Here is a 13,591-nt window from a genome sequence, read left to right as displayed (position 1 = left end):
TGAGACAGGTGTAGTAAATACCAGTGGCCTTTAACAGGTAAAAGGAGAAGAGAAAAAACCCACACTACACTGGGATAATTTGAAGTATGTGCAAGACTAAAACCAGTCCTGCAAAACACTCACGTGAATAATCCTTACTGTGGCAAGTAGTCCAATTGTTCCCAGCACTGGTGAAAGGCAGTGGTCTGGCAGCTTTGAGGAATGAAGTTCTTTTTTTATTAGCTGGGCAAGATTCCCAACACACACTGCCTGGTCAGCCTGCTTAAACCCTGCTCTGAGGAGGGAGGGATAAGCTTTCTCTCGGGCTGACAGGCAGTTCGCTTTCCACAGATCACATAATTCTTGCTTGTGGTTGGAGGCTGCCAATTAGCCAAAAGTGAGGGGAGAGACTTGGCAGGAAGTTGCAGGTCTGATCCACCGAACTTGCATCAGAGAAGGACCCCCTCGCTGCCCGCTGTGGCTGCAGTGAGACCATGATGAGCTGTGACCCCTGCGTGTGCCAGCCTGTGTTCAGGGATGCTCCTGCAGCCTCCAGACAAGGCCCAGGGAGCCAACTGTGCTCCTGCTTCCTCATCCCCTTCCAGTGCTCCCCTTCCCAGCCTGCACTCTAGGAACAGCTTCCATCGGGCCTGACACAGTTTACCTTCACTCTGGTGAAAAACTTGTAGCCTTTTGTGTCCATGCCCCGGGGGCCTCCAGGCCTGCCCTAACCCAGTCCTTAATCACAAAGATCCAAGCCCTGGTTTACTCAGTTGGGCAAGGTCTGTAAGCCCAGCTCTGACCCCCTCACATTTATTCACTCTCTGCAAATAAATGCAGAATCATTTTTAATGTTGCTCTGTCTTCTGCAGTCTCTGCCTGTCCCTCTGAGATGGAGGCAAACAACAGATAATCAGAACTAACGTGGTGCTTTTTTTTCCAGATACGGGTAACTGGAACTCCAGGACCCTCCAAATCAACTGACCCAAGACTCTCCCCTTCCACCAAAAGAACTGCCAGCAGTGCAAGATGTAATCCAGTTTGTGGACGAGCTCCTGGGGCAGGTAGGACTTGTGGTACGTCTCAGAGCTGCTTGAGCAGCCTGCATTTGTGGCAGAGCAGTGCAGTGCTGGTGATTAAACTGCAGAACGTGGAATTGTCCATGGTTTACCTACAAGTTTCATCAGGTCCCAGCACCAGCAGTGTTGAAAGCTGTAGCAACAGTCCTGGTTGGCAGAAGGTGGCATATCAGCTGCTTGCACATGATCCAGTACCATTTGGAAAAAGCTTGAACTGCTTTCAGTAAAAATGTCATTATTTGGTCTACTCAGGACGTGGTTCTAGTCAGAGCAGTCAGAGCAGGCAGCTTTAGCACCTTCTGTGCAGGAGCAGCAGGGCTGCATGTAACATGGCCTCTGTTCCACGGCAGGGATGTGCTCTCCCATCCGCTGTTCGTGGCAGCTGTTACTCGATTTTACCGTCAGGCAGTAGACAAGGAGTTGACCATTGCTGAGACTGTGAACCGCACAAGGGTGCTCGCAGAAGTCAGACCAGATCTGGAGGTCTCCTGGCACCTTGCTAGTCACCTTTTGTTCTGTGTCAAAGCGCACTTCATTGAGGGAGAGGTATTGTCTGAAGCGTTGCCTTCTCCGGCTGCGCGGCTGCTAAACATGTGGGTCTCGAGACGCTTAGTACAGCTGGCATCTTCTGATGCGGCTTCAGCTGCAACAGTCATGGCAGGGGGGTGGGAAGACAGCCCCGCTTGGAAGCTCTTCCCGCTGGGATTGGGGCTGCAGAGGGGAGCTCCTCGTGGGCCCGGTGGCCTCGCTGGACGGGCCCCACCACCGCGTCAAGCATCAGTCCGAGCCCCGGCGGAGGTCGGGCTGGCTCCCCGCCCGCCCCGGGCAGCGGCAGCACCTTCCCGTGCCCCGGGGCCGCTCGGGGGCCCCGCTGTGGCCGCCGCCCCCTCCCGCGGGCGCGGGTCCCTTGCTGGGGCCGCTCGGGGGGCGGCGGTGCCGGCGCGGGGCGCGGGGCTGGCGGCGGAGCGCGGGGGTGCGGGGGCGGGGGTGTGCAGCTCTCGCTAGCGCTGCTTGTGGTCACAGCCAGGCAAGCTCACATCCCATCTGGATCACGCTCACTCTCTCCCTTCTGCTTCCCTACCATAGAGTTGCGCTGGAAACAGAAGATAGAGGGAGTGTAGGAGCTCGCCATCTCCAAGCGATCTACATTGGGAAAAACATGGAGTCCGCTCCGGCAGCCCCCGATCCAGCAGCCAGTGAGCCGGGCAGCAGCGTCTCCGAGGCGGCCGCCGGCGCCAGGGACACCCCGGTGAACCTGGAGCCTGCCCGGAAAAGCGATGCGCCGGCTCCCGTCCGCAGGCAGAGCTACTCCAGCAGCAGCAGCAGCAGCAGAGGTAGGGAGACTTGGGGAAGGGGAGGGGGCCGGGGAGTGGGATCGGGGGGTGGGTGGGAATAGGAAGAGGGGGGCAAGAGAGAAGGGGGAAATGCAGCAATTTAATCCCCTGGTTTATTGCTCGTGCTCGTTGAAGCCGCGCACGCAAACAAGCCGGGCTTCTGCCCCCCTGCAAAACCTTGCAAACTTTTATAGCTTCTTTTAATTGCTGCAGGAGGAGGGACAAATGCAATGAAAATATTGAGCGGTGTTTGGTGCTTTCCTATCTCCCTCGTTTATTGCCTGTGGTATCCGGATGGGTACTGTGCCCCTGAAATTACATAATTTTATAAATATATAAAGCAACAGCAGGAGTATTGGGATTCAAGGGAACAAACTTTTAAAGCTGCAGTGTCCTTCCTCCCCCCCTTTTTTCTCCCCCTCGTCTGTCTCCTTTTGACAGTTTCTCAACTGGTGTGCTGTGGCTTGTTGTGAATGGGGGATCTGTGATTAAACAGGAGATTTGCGGTTTGCGGGTGACTTATTCACTCTCTTGCGCGCTGTTTTCCCTTAATTCATTTAAGTGTATCTTAAAAATTATTTCACCGCGGAGCGGATGGTCTCGTCGATGCCGTTGTTGAAGGTGCACAACTTCGCAGAGGGTCTCTCTGCGCCCGCGGCTTCTCAGCCGCTCCCCGCCGGCCCTCCCCGAATAGAAACGCTGCCAGCAGCCGAGCCCCCTTTTCCGTGGCCAGCTGTCAAGCCCTCTGCCGCCTCGGGTTGCGTGTCGTAGCCGTGCGGGGCAGCTCCGGGGGGCTCCGGGCGGTGGAAGTTTGGTGCTGCCCGAGCCGCCCCGGCGGCGGGAGGGCTGCGGGGCCGTGCGGGGCCGGGCTGCTCCCGCCGCGGGCACCGACACGGGCCCGGCTTCAAACACCGCCGGAGTTTGCCGAGACGTGCGAGAGGGAGGAGGCTGCCGCTTTAATTACTTGTAAATAATTTATGAAGCGTTGCTCCCCTACAAGAGGGGGGAGCGCGCTAGGGAGGCTTCGCTCGGTAAAATCCCTCGGTGATGGGTAGAAATGAATTAAATAACGCTGTGTAATAATACACACGGCTGTTGAAGGATATGACGGGCGGAGAAAAAGTACGTGCCCGGCGGGAGCGGCAGCCCCCTCGGCGGCCGCCGGCGGGGCCGGGGCAGCGATGCCCCGGGCGCTGGCGGAGGGGAGACGGGCTCTCCTCGGACGGAGGGGGTTTGGGTTGTAGGTTGGAATATGGCTGATCATGTGTTGGCTTGTGTTTTACAGTATTTTTCCCCTTTTGGCCACACCCCCCCTTCCCAGGCAGCTTCCCACTCAGGGAATCCGCGTACAGTAAAAGCCATCGAGATGACACACGCCGAAACATTTAATTAGAGGCGATTTGCGAGCAGGGAGCGCGCCGATCGGCGGATGCCGAGGCGAGGAGGAGCGGGCTCGGCCGGAGGAGGCCGGGTGGCCACGGGCGTGTGTGCAGGGAGCGTTTGGCTGCGCGGGGTATATTTAGAGCTTGCGAGAGTGGATTTGGAATGCAAGCGCCTTATGTAACGAGGTTAATCAGAAACACTGGAGAAAATTTCCTTAATTTGTCGGGGAGTTTTCTGGATGTTTGCGGAGCGGCCGTAGTTGTCGGGTGTTACACAACGGCCCCCCCTCTCTGCCGGCGCTCCCGGCCCAGGCTCCGGCGGCGCGGGCAGATGGTGCTGCCGGGGCGCGGGGCCGCCGGGAGGGACCGCACCGGCCCGGGGAGGGGGGCAACTTTGGGATCCCACCAATTATGTAACGCTCGGCTGTCGCTTCTCCATGGATGCGAAGAGGAGAGAGAGAGAGAGAGAGAGGGGGGTGCTGGGAAGCCCGGGCGGCTCCGGCGGCGGAGGGTGTTTTCTCGGCGGTCCCGAATTGTTCGGGCTCTGGTACTGCTAACCCGCTGACCCACATGTCCCTGCTCCCCGGGGGACTCGCTGGGGACGGGGAAGGGCGGCCGGGAAGCGGCGGCCACTCGTGCGGGCTCGCAGTGGCCGCTCGCAGCAGGCACCGCGTTATGTAACAGCGCGAGTGGGGAGGCGAAGGTCAGTGATGGAGGGAGGCATCCCCCGCACACAATGGACACCGCCGCGGCTCCTCCGCCACGCACCGCGCACGGCCTCCACAGGGCTCGGGGAGAAGGAAGGAAAGGGAGAGCGGCAGGGGTTTGGGGGGAAAAAAGAAAAAAAAAAAAAAAAAGAAGTGTTTGGGTTTTTTCGGATGATGTAATGGAGTTGGCAGAAAATACAAGTCTACTCCTAGAGTGCAAACAGTAAGAGAATTGGAGCTGGCATTCTGTGCTAATGTTGCATAAATTAGCGTATTGGAAGTAAATTGACCTACACACCACACACCAGCTGATTGTGCCTTTCTAATAGTTAAAACCCGGAGATACAGAACCAGGCGGGGAAACATGACAACATCAACGTTTTGGCCTCCTTCAAATCAGGACTTGATGGATGAGGTGATAGGGGTCCCTACAGACTTGCAGGTTTGTTTTGTTTCTAAGGCTATTGAAATAGCATTTGGTTTCTTGCCCCCTCTCCTTTTTTTTTTTTTTTCCATATGGTCCTTTATATCCTATGGCAACAATGTGACCTTAATGTGTGACTAGTGTAGGTGAAATTATTTTTAGAACTGCTGGTTTATAAGCTCATATGCTCAGCTGTGTGTTGAGTTCAGAAATGTACCTGTTTGGGTCAGGATTCTTCCGTGCGTTGGAAGCGGGCAGGTCTGGTCTCTCATGCTGTATGGAGGAGTGGTACAGGTACACAGATCCTTAGATAAATGTACACATGCACACACCTAACTGTAAAAATCCTTATTTCTTGACTTGGCAAACACTACCGATATTTGTTTCGTATCCCTTATTTTCGTAGTCGCACCTGCTGCGAAGCTGCTTTGATACTTCAGGGTTTGTAATAACCTGCGTACACAGGGAGGGAAGACAGCAAAATGAAAGAGAGGACTGTTGATGAAGAAGTGGGCAAAGTTTGCTGTGGAATAAAACCTGAAGTGAAGCTTTAGTTACTACAACACTATCATTTCAAAACACTTTATTGCTTGATATGCAAACCTGTTTGCACCGCCAGGTCCTTACAGAACTTGGCTTTTATTTTCCGAAGGTTAGGCTGTATTAGTTGCTGCGTAGAACACTTTACTTGAAAACATAAATGGTGGAGTTATCAAAAGCACCTTGCCCATGGGGAGGTGTTGCCTGATTTCTTCAGTGTGTGGGAGCGTGCAGGTATCCTTGCATGGTTCGGGGAATCACCTGCAGTCTGCTACCAACTGATTGTCAGAGCATGGACCCCATAATGGAAAAGGCAGGCAATGGGTATAAAGCCCAGTGTTCCCAGAAAGGAGGTTTTGTAATGCTGCCCCTGACTGTTGAGCTTTGCTGAAGACCAGCCAGTGTCCAGCAGGTTGAGTGTGAGTGTGTGTGTGTGTTCTGCAGGCAGGGTTTGTGGTTTGCCATGGGTAGCACGAGGAATGCTTCACTGGCCGGGCCTGGCCCTGGCCTGGGACTGTGGTTGCAATTCATTTCCCTTTGCAGGCTTTGACATCCATGGGCTTCTACCCAGGCTACAGTCTAAGGCTTAATGTTCCGTTAGTCCCCTTAGAAATACTCATAATTGAATAAACTGTACTTTAATAGAGAACTACTGTCTTATTAAAAAGGAAAGCTACATAGGAAGGTTTAAAACCTGGTAAAAATGCTTGGTTTTTTTGGGACCGAGCTCTTGGTCTCAGAGGTGAGTCGGTCAAGAGAGAATGTCTTGCTGGAAAAAAAAAAAAATTACCACAGCTCTTACATCATTGGATGATGCTGTGTGCAAATGTTTTCATGATGCTTAATATTTAATAATAGGAAGCTGCAGCTCTGTGGGTACTTGTTCTTCTTTTCCTGCTGTTGAAGTACTGAGGGTATTTGCTATTTTCCAGAACCCCTTTGGAATTTTTTATCATGTCATCTATTTATCCTAATCCTTTCTCTACTAGTAAATTGAGGGGTGTTGCTTTTTGTGCTTTCTTTTAATTTGGGTAGTGCTCCACAAGTAGGGATGTGACATCATTAACAGTGACAATGATAGGTTTGTGATGTCCTTTTCTTTAAAAACCATTCTTTTCCTAGATTTTCTCAGTTTCTGGATTTAGACTATTCCACTGAGAAAAAATTCCACAGTGCAAAATTTCGTGTGTTGTTTGCAGGAGGACTCTCTGAATTTTATAAATTTGGATGTTTCCTATGGATTCCTCGGGTTGCCTTTGTCATCGTTGAGGGCTATTCTGCATGCACCACTGATTTAGTCCTATTTTGGTAGATGATATGTGCTCTGAATCCTTTAAAGTACAGCATTGTTTTAAATGTTTGTAGCATAGGAGCAATAATAGCAGCAGTATGTTGTTCTCCTAGGAACAATGCAGTTCTCTTATTTCAATAAACCATAACCTATTCTCTTATTTTATTTGCTTGAGAAACATCTCAGGAGCTCATAAACCAGTATGTAAATACTGTTATCATTCAACCAAATGCTGTAATTTTACTAAATAAAGAACATGTTTTGTAATGGAGATTAACAGGCTGTGTGACAATTTCAGTTTTGGGTATAGCACTGCATTTGAATAGAAAGGGCAATTTCAGCTTTGGGAGGTTGTCTGATTTTTTATTTTTCTTCTGGTACTTGTTTTCTAAGCTCCAAAAATGTGTGCTGGGGAAAATCTGAAATGACTCAGTCGATTTCGGTGGATTTAATCTGAGAGCTGTCCCAGTAAGAAAGAGAAAGGGAAAAAACCCAACCTGGTTTTAAATTACTGTGATATCCGTATCACTCTTGAAATTAATTCCCGAACAGGTGAGCCGTTCTTTACCCAAATATTTTTAGGAGCGTGTTTTCAGTGCACACGGTTGTAGGAAAAGGTGTTAAAAAAAAAAAATTTAAAAAAAAAAAAAAAAAGCAAATGATGGGTATGTGTGAATGCACTGACACGTCTGGGTGCAGGACTGTTTGCAGGCTCGCTGCCTCCTGAATTCCAGACGGGGAGCGCAGGGGTTCCAGCCGGCTGGCAGAAAGCAGGGGAAGGAAAAGGGGAATGCTGGGCCCAGTGGGTTACAGGGAGCTGTCAAATCCAGCAGTACTCTGGAGTGGGGCCTGCCATTCCCGTGCTGGAGGCACTTGTCACCCCCTCAGCTGTCTGTCCATCCAGACCTCGCAGCCACAGGCGTCCTGTCAGCACAGCTCCTCTGGGAGGGACGCTGGAGCAGTCGCTTCTCAGGCAGAGCTGAATTGATCCCCTGTCCCAGCACCCTCTCTCCTGCCCCTGAGCGTGCTGGGGAGCTCCTGGGGTTTGCTGTGGCTCTGGTGGGAGAGGAACTTCCTCCAGGTAACATATTGGAGAAAACTGTGAATGTGTGGAAGCATCCACACTTCATATACAGATTTGTGCTGTCCTCTGTGCCTCTGGTTCCTCTGTCAGGTACCTTGTGTTGCACCTATTGCTGAGGCTGTCCCTGGAGCCCTGATGGTCACCGCTGGAAATGGAGCTCACAGAGCTGGAGTCTTTAAGCTGTTGGTTTTCTGCACACCCACAGCTGGCAGGCAGTTCATGCTTCCTTACCTGCACAGATTCTCACAGATGTGTAGAGGAGGGCCCTGCAGAGCTGGGTGTAAATCCACTACTGCCACTAGATCCATGTTTGCACATTTGGTCTCAGAGTGGATAGAACTTCATTTTTAGGGTTGTTAGGGGTTTTTTGGCTCTTCTACAGCTTTGCTGTTCTGATGGTTAGAAAGTTTCTCGCTTCTAACTAACTGTGTTCAAGATGAGTTAGTTCTCTTGCTTCTTTAAATGTTTTCTATAAAGTCTCCTTGGACTGAAAACGAAGAAGAGACCGGTATTTCATTTTGTGATAGCTGAACTAACACAGCGAGCTCTGTTCTCTGACTCACAATTTAGCACTTCGGCATATCTACTGTAGATGGTCTGTGCCGATAGGAACATGAGAACAGCTTGGGCTGTATGTCACGAGGAGTTAATTGTCTAATTTCTTGAATGCAAAGGTAGTGAATTATTCTTCATCCCGTTATCTGAAGTCTCATCTGGGTATGTTTCATTCTCGGCAACAACTGAGCTCTTCAGAGACTCGGTGTATTAGGGTGTGTATTTTCACGAAGAAATTGTGGGGCTTATTTTACAGCAGTTTAATCTTACAGTTTAGCCTCATTGCACTGTTCATTTGGAAGGATCCCCAGGTGTTTTAAACACTACTGGGAACCATTTTGCTTATTACTGAAATCCAGCCACTTCTTGTGTGGAATCTGACAGCTGTTTAATGGTGCTCAGCCATGCTAAGCAGATCAGAACAGAAAGTGAAGAATACCATACCTGATTGAAACACTCAGAGGGATTTTGGATACAGATAATATAATTATCTGCATTGGAATTGGGTCAAACAGCTCTATTCCTGTAGAAAATTACTAGATATTTTCAGTGGTAGTGTATGGTCAAGAAATTGGTTTGAAATACCTTCCTGAAAATGATGCCCCCAGCAGTGAGATAATCGAAGATCCTGCTGCTTACCCTATTGTGATCCCCAGTTGCAGTATGATCAATGTTTTCTTCAGGAGTTTCTGGATGCATTAATTGTTTGGTTCCATGCTGGCATGTGAAATCTCATAAAGCAGGGGGGACGCCTGGGATGTTGCAGGTCTTGCTTTGTAAAGCAGATTTCTCACCGTAGCCTTCCCTGAGCGGTGAGCTGCAGCCTGTGAAACGTGCTCACGGTCACAGAGGTTTTACAAGTGGTTCTGGGGGATCTCTTCACCCTCAGCCAGGAGGGGATGGGGCAGGTGGGTGTCACAGTCTTGCCTTGTGAGGACACTGGTGACCAGGGGGAAAACACAGGGCTCTTTTCCACTTGTCTTCCATTTCACTTCCCATTTTCCGTAGCAGAACGGAAGATCTGTGAAGGACCAGAAGTCAAAATTCACGATCAGTGGAACGTAGATGAATGTTGCAGTGATAGTGACCAACTGCAGAGCCTTTCATTTGTAATTTAATCTAATAATTTCCGTGCACTTCTGAAGGAACACGCTCTGAAGCTGGCAACTTCTGAGAACTGCTGTGCTGTTACCAACAGCATTTGAGCTGGCATTATAACAGCATGATAGATAGCGAGATGGAGAACAAAGTTAGCAGCTGAAACGGAGCTCAGAGCAATTGCGAGCAGAATGTGAGAAAGCAGAGCTGGATTATGATAACCTCCCTTGTAGAGCCAAATTAAACCATTTTTAGAGGCTTTGTTGGCTTTTAGTTTGTTAGTTGTGCTGTGTATTTACTTCACATGGGTGCATGAGATTAATGAGGCAGGTGTGGTGATCACGGAGAGAAAAGCTGCGGTGCTGCTGTTCTTTCTGAATGTTCCATTTCGTGCAGACTGTGGGGTATTTACAGCATTAATTGACAATATGTCTGTGTGCTTTAGTTCTGCAACTGTTCAAATGGATCGGGAGTGTTTAATATAGAGAGAGGATGGAAATTAAAACTCCTAGAAGGAGGTTGAACAGAGACCCTCCCCTCCTTTTTTTTTATTACTCTTACAACAATCCTTAGAAATGCTCATCAAGAGGGGTGGTTTGTGTGAGGAACGGTGAACGTCAAGGCCAAGAACTCTGCAGCTGGTTTTGAAAGAATACAAAAGGAAAACCAAAAATCCAAAAGCAGAGGTAGAATATTTGGCATGAGGGCCATTGGTTATACATCCAACAGCACTGCCAGCTCCTCACCTGGGAGAGAGGAGTCTTTCCATAGCCATGTAGAAGTGTGTGCCTTCCACTTCTGAAATACATATCTATGCAAAACTGTAGACACCACGGGGAAAACTTAAATTATGTATTAGTAGAGCTTGACTTGACTGTTTTGGCACTGAAGCAAGGTCTGTTAGATACAGTCAAGGATAAAACCAAGGCCAAGACTTGTGAAATACTGATTATAGGGTTTATTTTATTCCTGTCATGGAATTATGAGAATGCTTTAAAGAAGGATTTCCCCTCGTAGTTTCTCTTCAAAGGTAGAGGTAGGAAAAAAGGCCTTTTTATGAACTGATAGATGACTCTGCCAAAGTCTGTACCACATGTAAATCAGTTAAAGGGCTCTGCTGCACTACATCTTTTAACTAAGGGCAGAAAGGTAGGGTTTGAACTATTTCTTTGTGAGAAGTCTTGAAATTTGGTAAGACAGGCTAAAATACAGCTTTTGTTAATACTTTACTTGAAGTAAAAAAACTGTCAGCATGAAGCATCTTCTAAATCCTGTGTATATTAAAAAATAAAATAAAATAAAAGCAATCTCAGAGGAAACTAGGGCATATCAAAACCCTCCCTCTGCGTCATGCTTCATTTGTGTAATCTGCAGGAGAAGTTTTGTTAGTCATTTGTGTTGTGATTATAGCAGTTAGGGAAGGGTACCTTTACTGGCGGGGCTGTTAGAGAGGCCTTTTAAAAACCCCAATGAAGTCCAGTCTGAAGTGGTCCCTCCTCTGTTGAGCCAGAGTGACTCTGAGGTGATAGTCGTGAAAGTCAGTCAGCAAAGGCACAAAGCAGCCCTTTGCAGGACTGCTGCTCGGAGCAGTAACGCAGGAGCAATCTGTGGTGGTGTTGCACTCCCCGGCTCTGAGCAGTCTTGCCAATCTGTCAATAGCCAGCCAGGCTTTACACTTCCAGAGTCTCTAAAAAACCAACCTGGCAAGTCATTTCCAGGGATTTCGTTCCCACTCAACACTCCTAACATTTGCAATGGTGTATTTTTTCTTCCTGCAGGAACCAGGTGTCTTTTTGAGAAGGGGTCTGATTTTCATGAATGTGAATGTGCAGGAGATCAGCTCAGGTCACTCATCTGTTGGCAGCACGAGAGCTACCCTTGGCTGTTAGAGGAGTTGTGCTCTGCTGGCACAGGCCCTGATCCCGTGACAGTTTGTGTGTGTGTTTAATACTGAGTGTGGTGAACGATTCTGGTGATGGCAGTGATAGCGAAGCTGGGCCCTGTGTGTAGTAAAGACCAAGGGAGGATGGGACATTGTTTAAGAAAAATATGAAATCCTAGTACCAATTAACATGACTTTGGATAAAAAAGATGAATTAACTGTGGTGCTCAGGGTGGGTGGGGCTGGGTGAGTAGTTGTAATTACTTTGGCAGATATATTGTTACCCTGCTGTAATTTTGCTGGTGGGATCATACTGTGGCTCCTCTGCTGGAGGAGAATTTATATCCCTACTTCAGAGCAGCTGTTGGGAGATGAGCAACCATTTCCTCGGGTACAGAACCTGAGTTGCACTTGTCTGTTGCTGTATATGGGATGTTTTTGCTAAGATTGCTAAAGGGTTTGTTTTTGTAATTACTGAAATGTTAGCTCTCTCTCTCTATATATATGTATCAATCAAAAAGTCTTTTTTGTTTCCTGAGGGACAGAAGGAAGGGAAAGGTGTACAAATTGTAGGGACCTAACCCACAGAAAATCCAGAAAGCTGACTGTTGAGGTGCCCTGCCATATCAACTTTTCTCTCTCTAGATTTTGGTTGCCTCTAACAGGGTTTGACCATAATGGAATTATTTTCCCATATTTTTTGTTTTCTGGATAAATTGCGCTCTACCACTTTACCTCTTTTTAGAGATTCACAGTTCTAGTTCATGAGAAGTTGCAGCTGTTAATTTTTTTGATCGTAATACCCCCTGGAAATGAGCAGGCTGGGTCAGCAGTGTCTCTGTGTGACAGGTAGTGTGGTATCTAAGGCTGTGCAAAAGAACAAGGGAAGGGTTTTTTGGTTTTTTTTTGTTTTGAAAGGGAAGCAAAATCCTTCCAAAATTCTAGCGAGTCATTAACTTTCCACAGCGGTGCCCAAGGCATCCCGTCACTAAACTCTTTGGTTTCAGCTCCCACACACAACATTCACCTCGGGGGGATCAGGACAAAGGATTGTGGCCCAAGCCAGGATCAACAGATCAGCTTGGTTTACAGCTTTCCTTTAGCAGGCTGTGTTTGGCCTCAGTGTTGGGTTTCTAACGTTCCCAAATCCACCTTCCTGTTGTTTCCAGCCCAGCTCGGAGACTGTGGAAATTGTCACAGATCTCTGCAATTGGCAACTCTCCTCTGAATTTCTTCCACGTATCCTTTCTTCCCTTCGCCGCAGCAGAGGTTCAAAGCAGAATGTCTTTGGGGATTTGAGAGCAAATGATCACAAGTGGCGAGGTGGGGACTCGTGCCAATATACTGAAAATATTTGGTTGCATTGCTTTTCTCTGCACACAGCACAAGGCACACTGGAAGCAAACTTGGCTCTGGAAAGGCAGCAATAGAAAATGTAAAAACAAACCCAGAAAGGAAGTAAACGAAGCCAAAGGGGGAGCAGGGTAGTTTTGGGTAATGAACAGTAAAAGAAAGATGTGGAACTTAAGGAAGAAGTGTAATGAAAGGGCACAAAGGAAAGATGACTGATTTGGAGAATGGCCTGGAAAAAAAAAAAAGCAACATTTGGAAAAGGACTGGAGTAGTGGGGGAAGCTGCAGTGTCTGCTGAGGGGAGGGGAATTCACTGCCTTGTTGCCTCTGGACAATTAATATATTCTTATTCTGTGATCTTGTCTTCGCTGTGCAATGGGATGTAGGACGTGCACAGTGGGTCTCAGACAGTTGCCTCTCAGATTTGCTTCAGCACCCCATTGTTTGCACCGAGCTCTTCACTAAACTCTTTCGCCATAGATGTTGTGCTAATGTGTTATATGAATTATTTGTCTTATCTCAGGCCTGTGAAATTAGAAGCCCTTTCCCACAGTGTGTTAAGCAGATTAAAATGAAAGCCTGTTTTTATGGTCCAGGAACAGTGCAAATATTTGAAGAGAAAAAAAAAAAGGAAAGAAAAAAAGTTGTGAACTAACAGTGGGATGCTGTGAGGAGGCTTTATGAAGCAAACACATTTTATCACTTAAGTGGTGAGACAAGTTCCAAGCTTCTCTTGAAAAGGTTTATGTTGTTTTCCCTGGTGCCTTAAATCAAGGGAAGAGCTTGGGATTGGTGGTTTCTGCAAAGATACCTTTTGTTGTTGCCGTAATTTGAAGTTAACTTGCTGGGCATCTGGGCAGTTCCTTCTCCAAAACCTTGTCGGT

The 13,591-nt window shown here is 48.4% G+C and overlaps 1 protein-coding gene across 3 annotated transcripts in view; it reads left to right on the top strand.

Moving 5' to 3' along the window:
- The first annotated feature begins 2,094 nt into the window (after nt 1–2,094).
- RORA (RAR related orphan receptor A) overlaps nt 2,095–13,591 on the top strand; it is a 326,075-nt gene continuing 314,578 nt past the window's right edge. For 2 of the 3 annotated variants that reach the window (XM_050309775.1, XM_050309771.1), the window contains exon 1: nt 2,095–2,392. In XM_050309775.1, coding sequence (XP_050165732.1) covers nt 2,218–2,392 — 175 coding nt within the window. In that variant the 5' untranslated portion in view covers nt 2,095–2,217. The remainder of the gene's footprint in view (nt 2,393–13,591) is intronic. The other variant, XM_050309772.1, reaches the window with a different exon arrangement.

Source organism: Myiozetetes cayanensis, unplaced genomic scaffold (assembly GCF_022539395.1).
Source record: "Myiozetetes cayanensis isolate MyiCay16 unplaced genomic scaffold, myiCay2020 scf14, whole genome shotgun sequence".
Lineage (NCBI taxonomy): Eukaryota > Metazoa > Chordata > Aves > Passeriformes > Tyrannidae > Myiozetetes > Myiozetetes cayanensis.
This window is presented reverse-complemented; position numbering and strand designations above follow the sequence as displayed.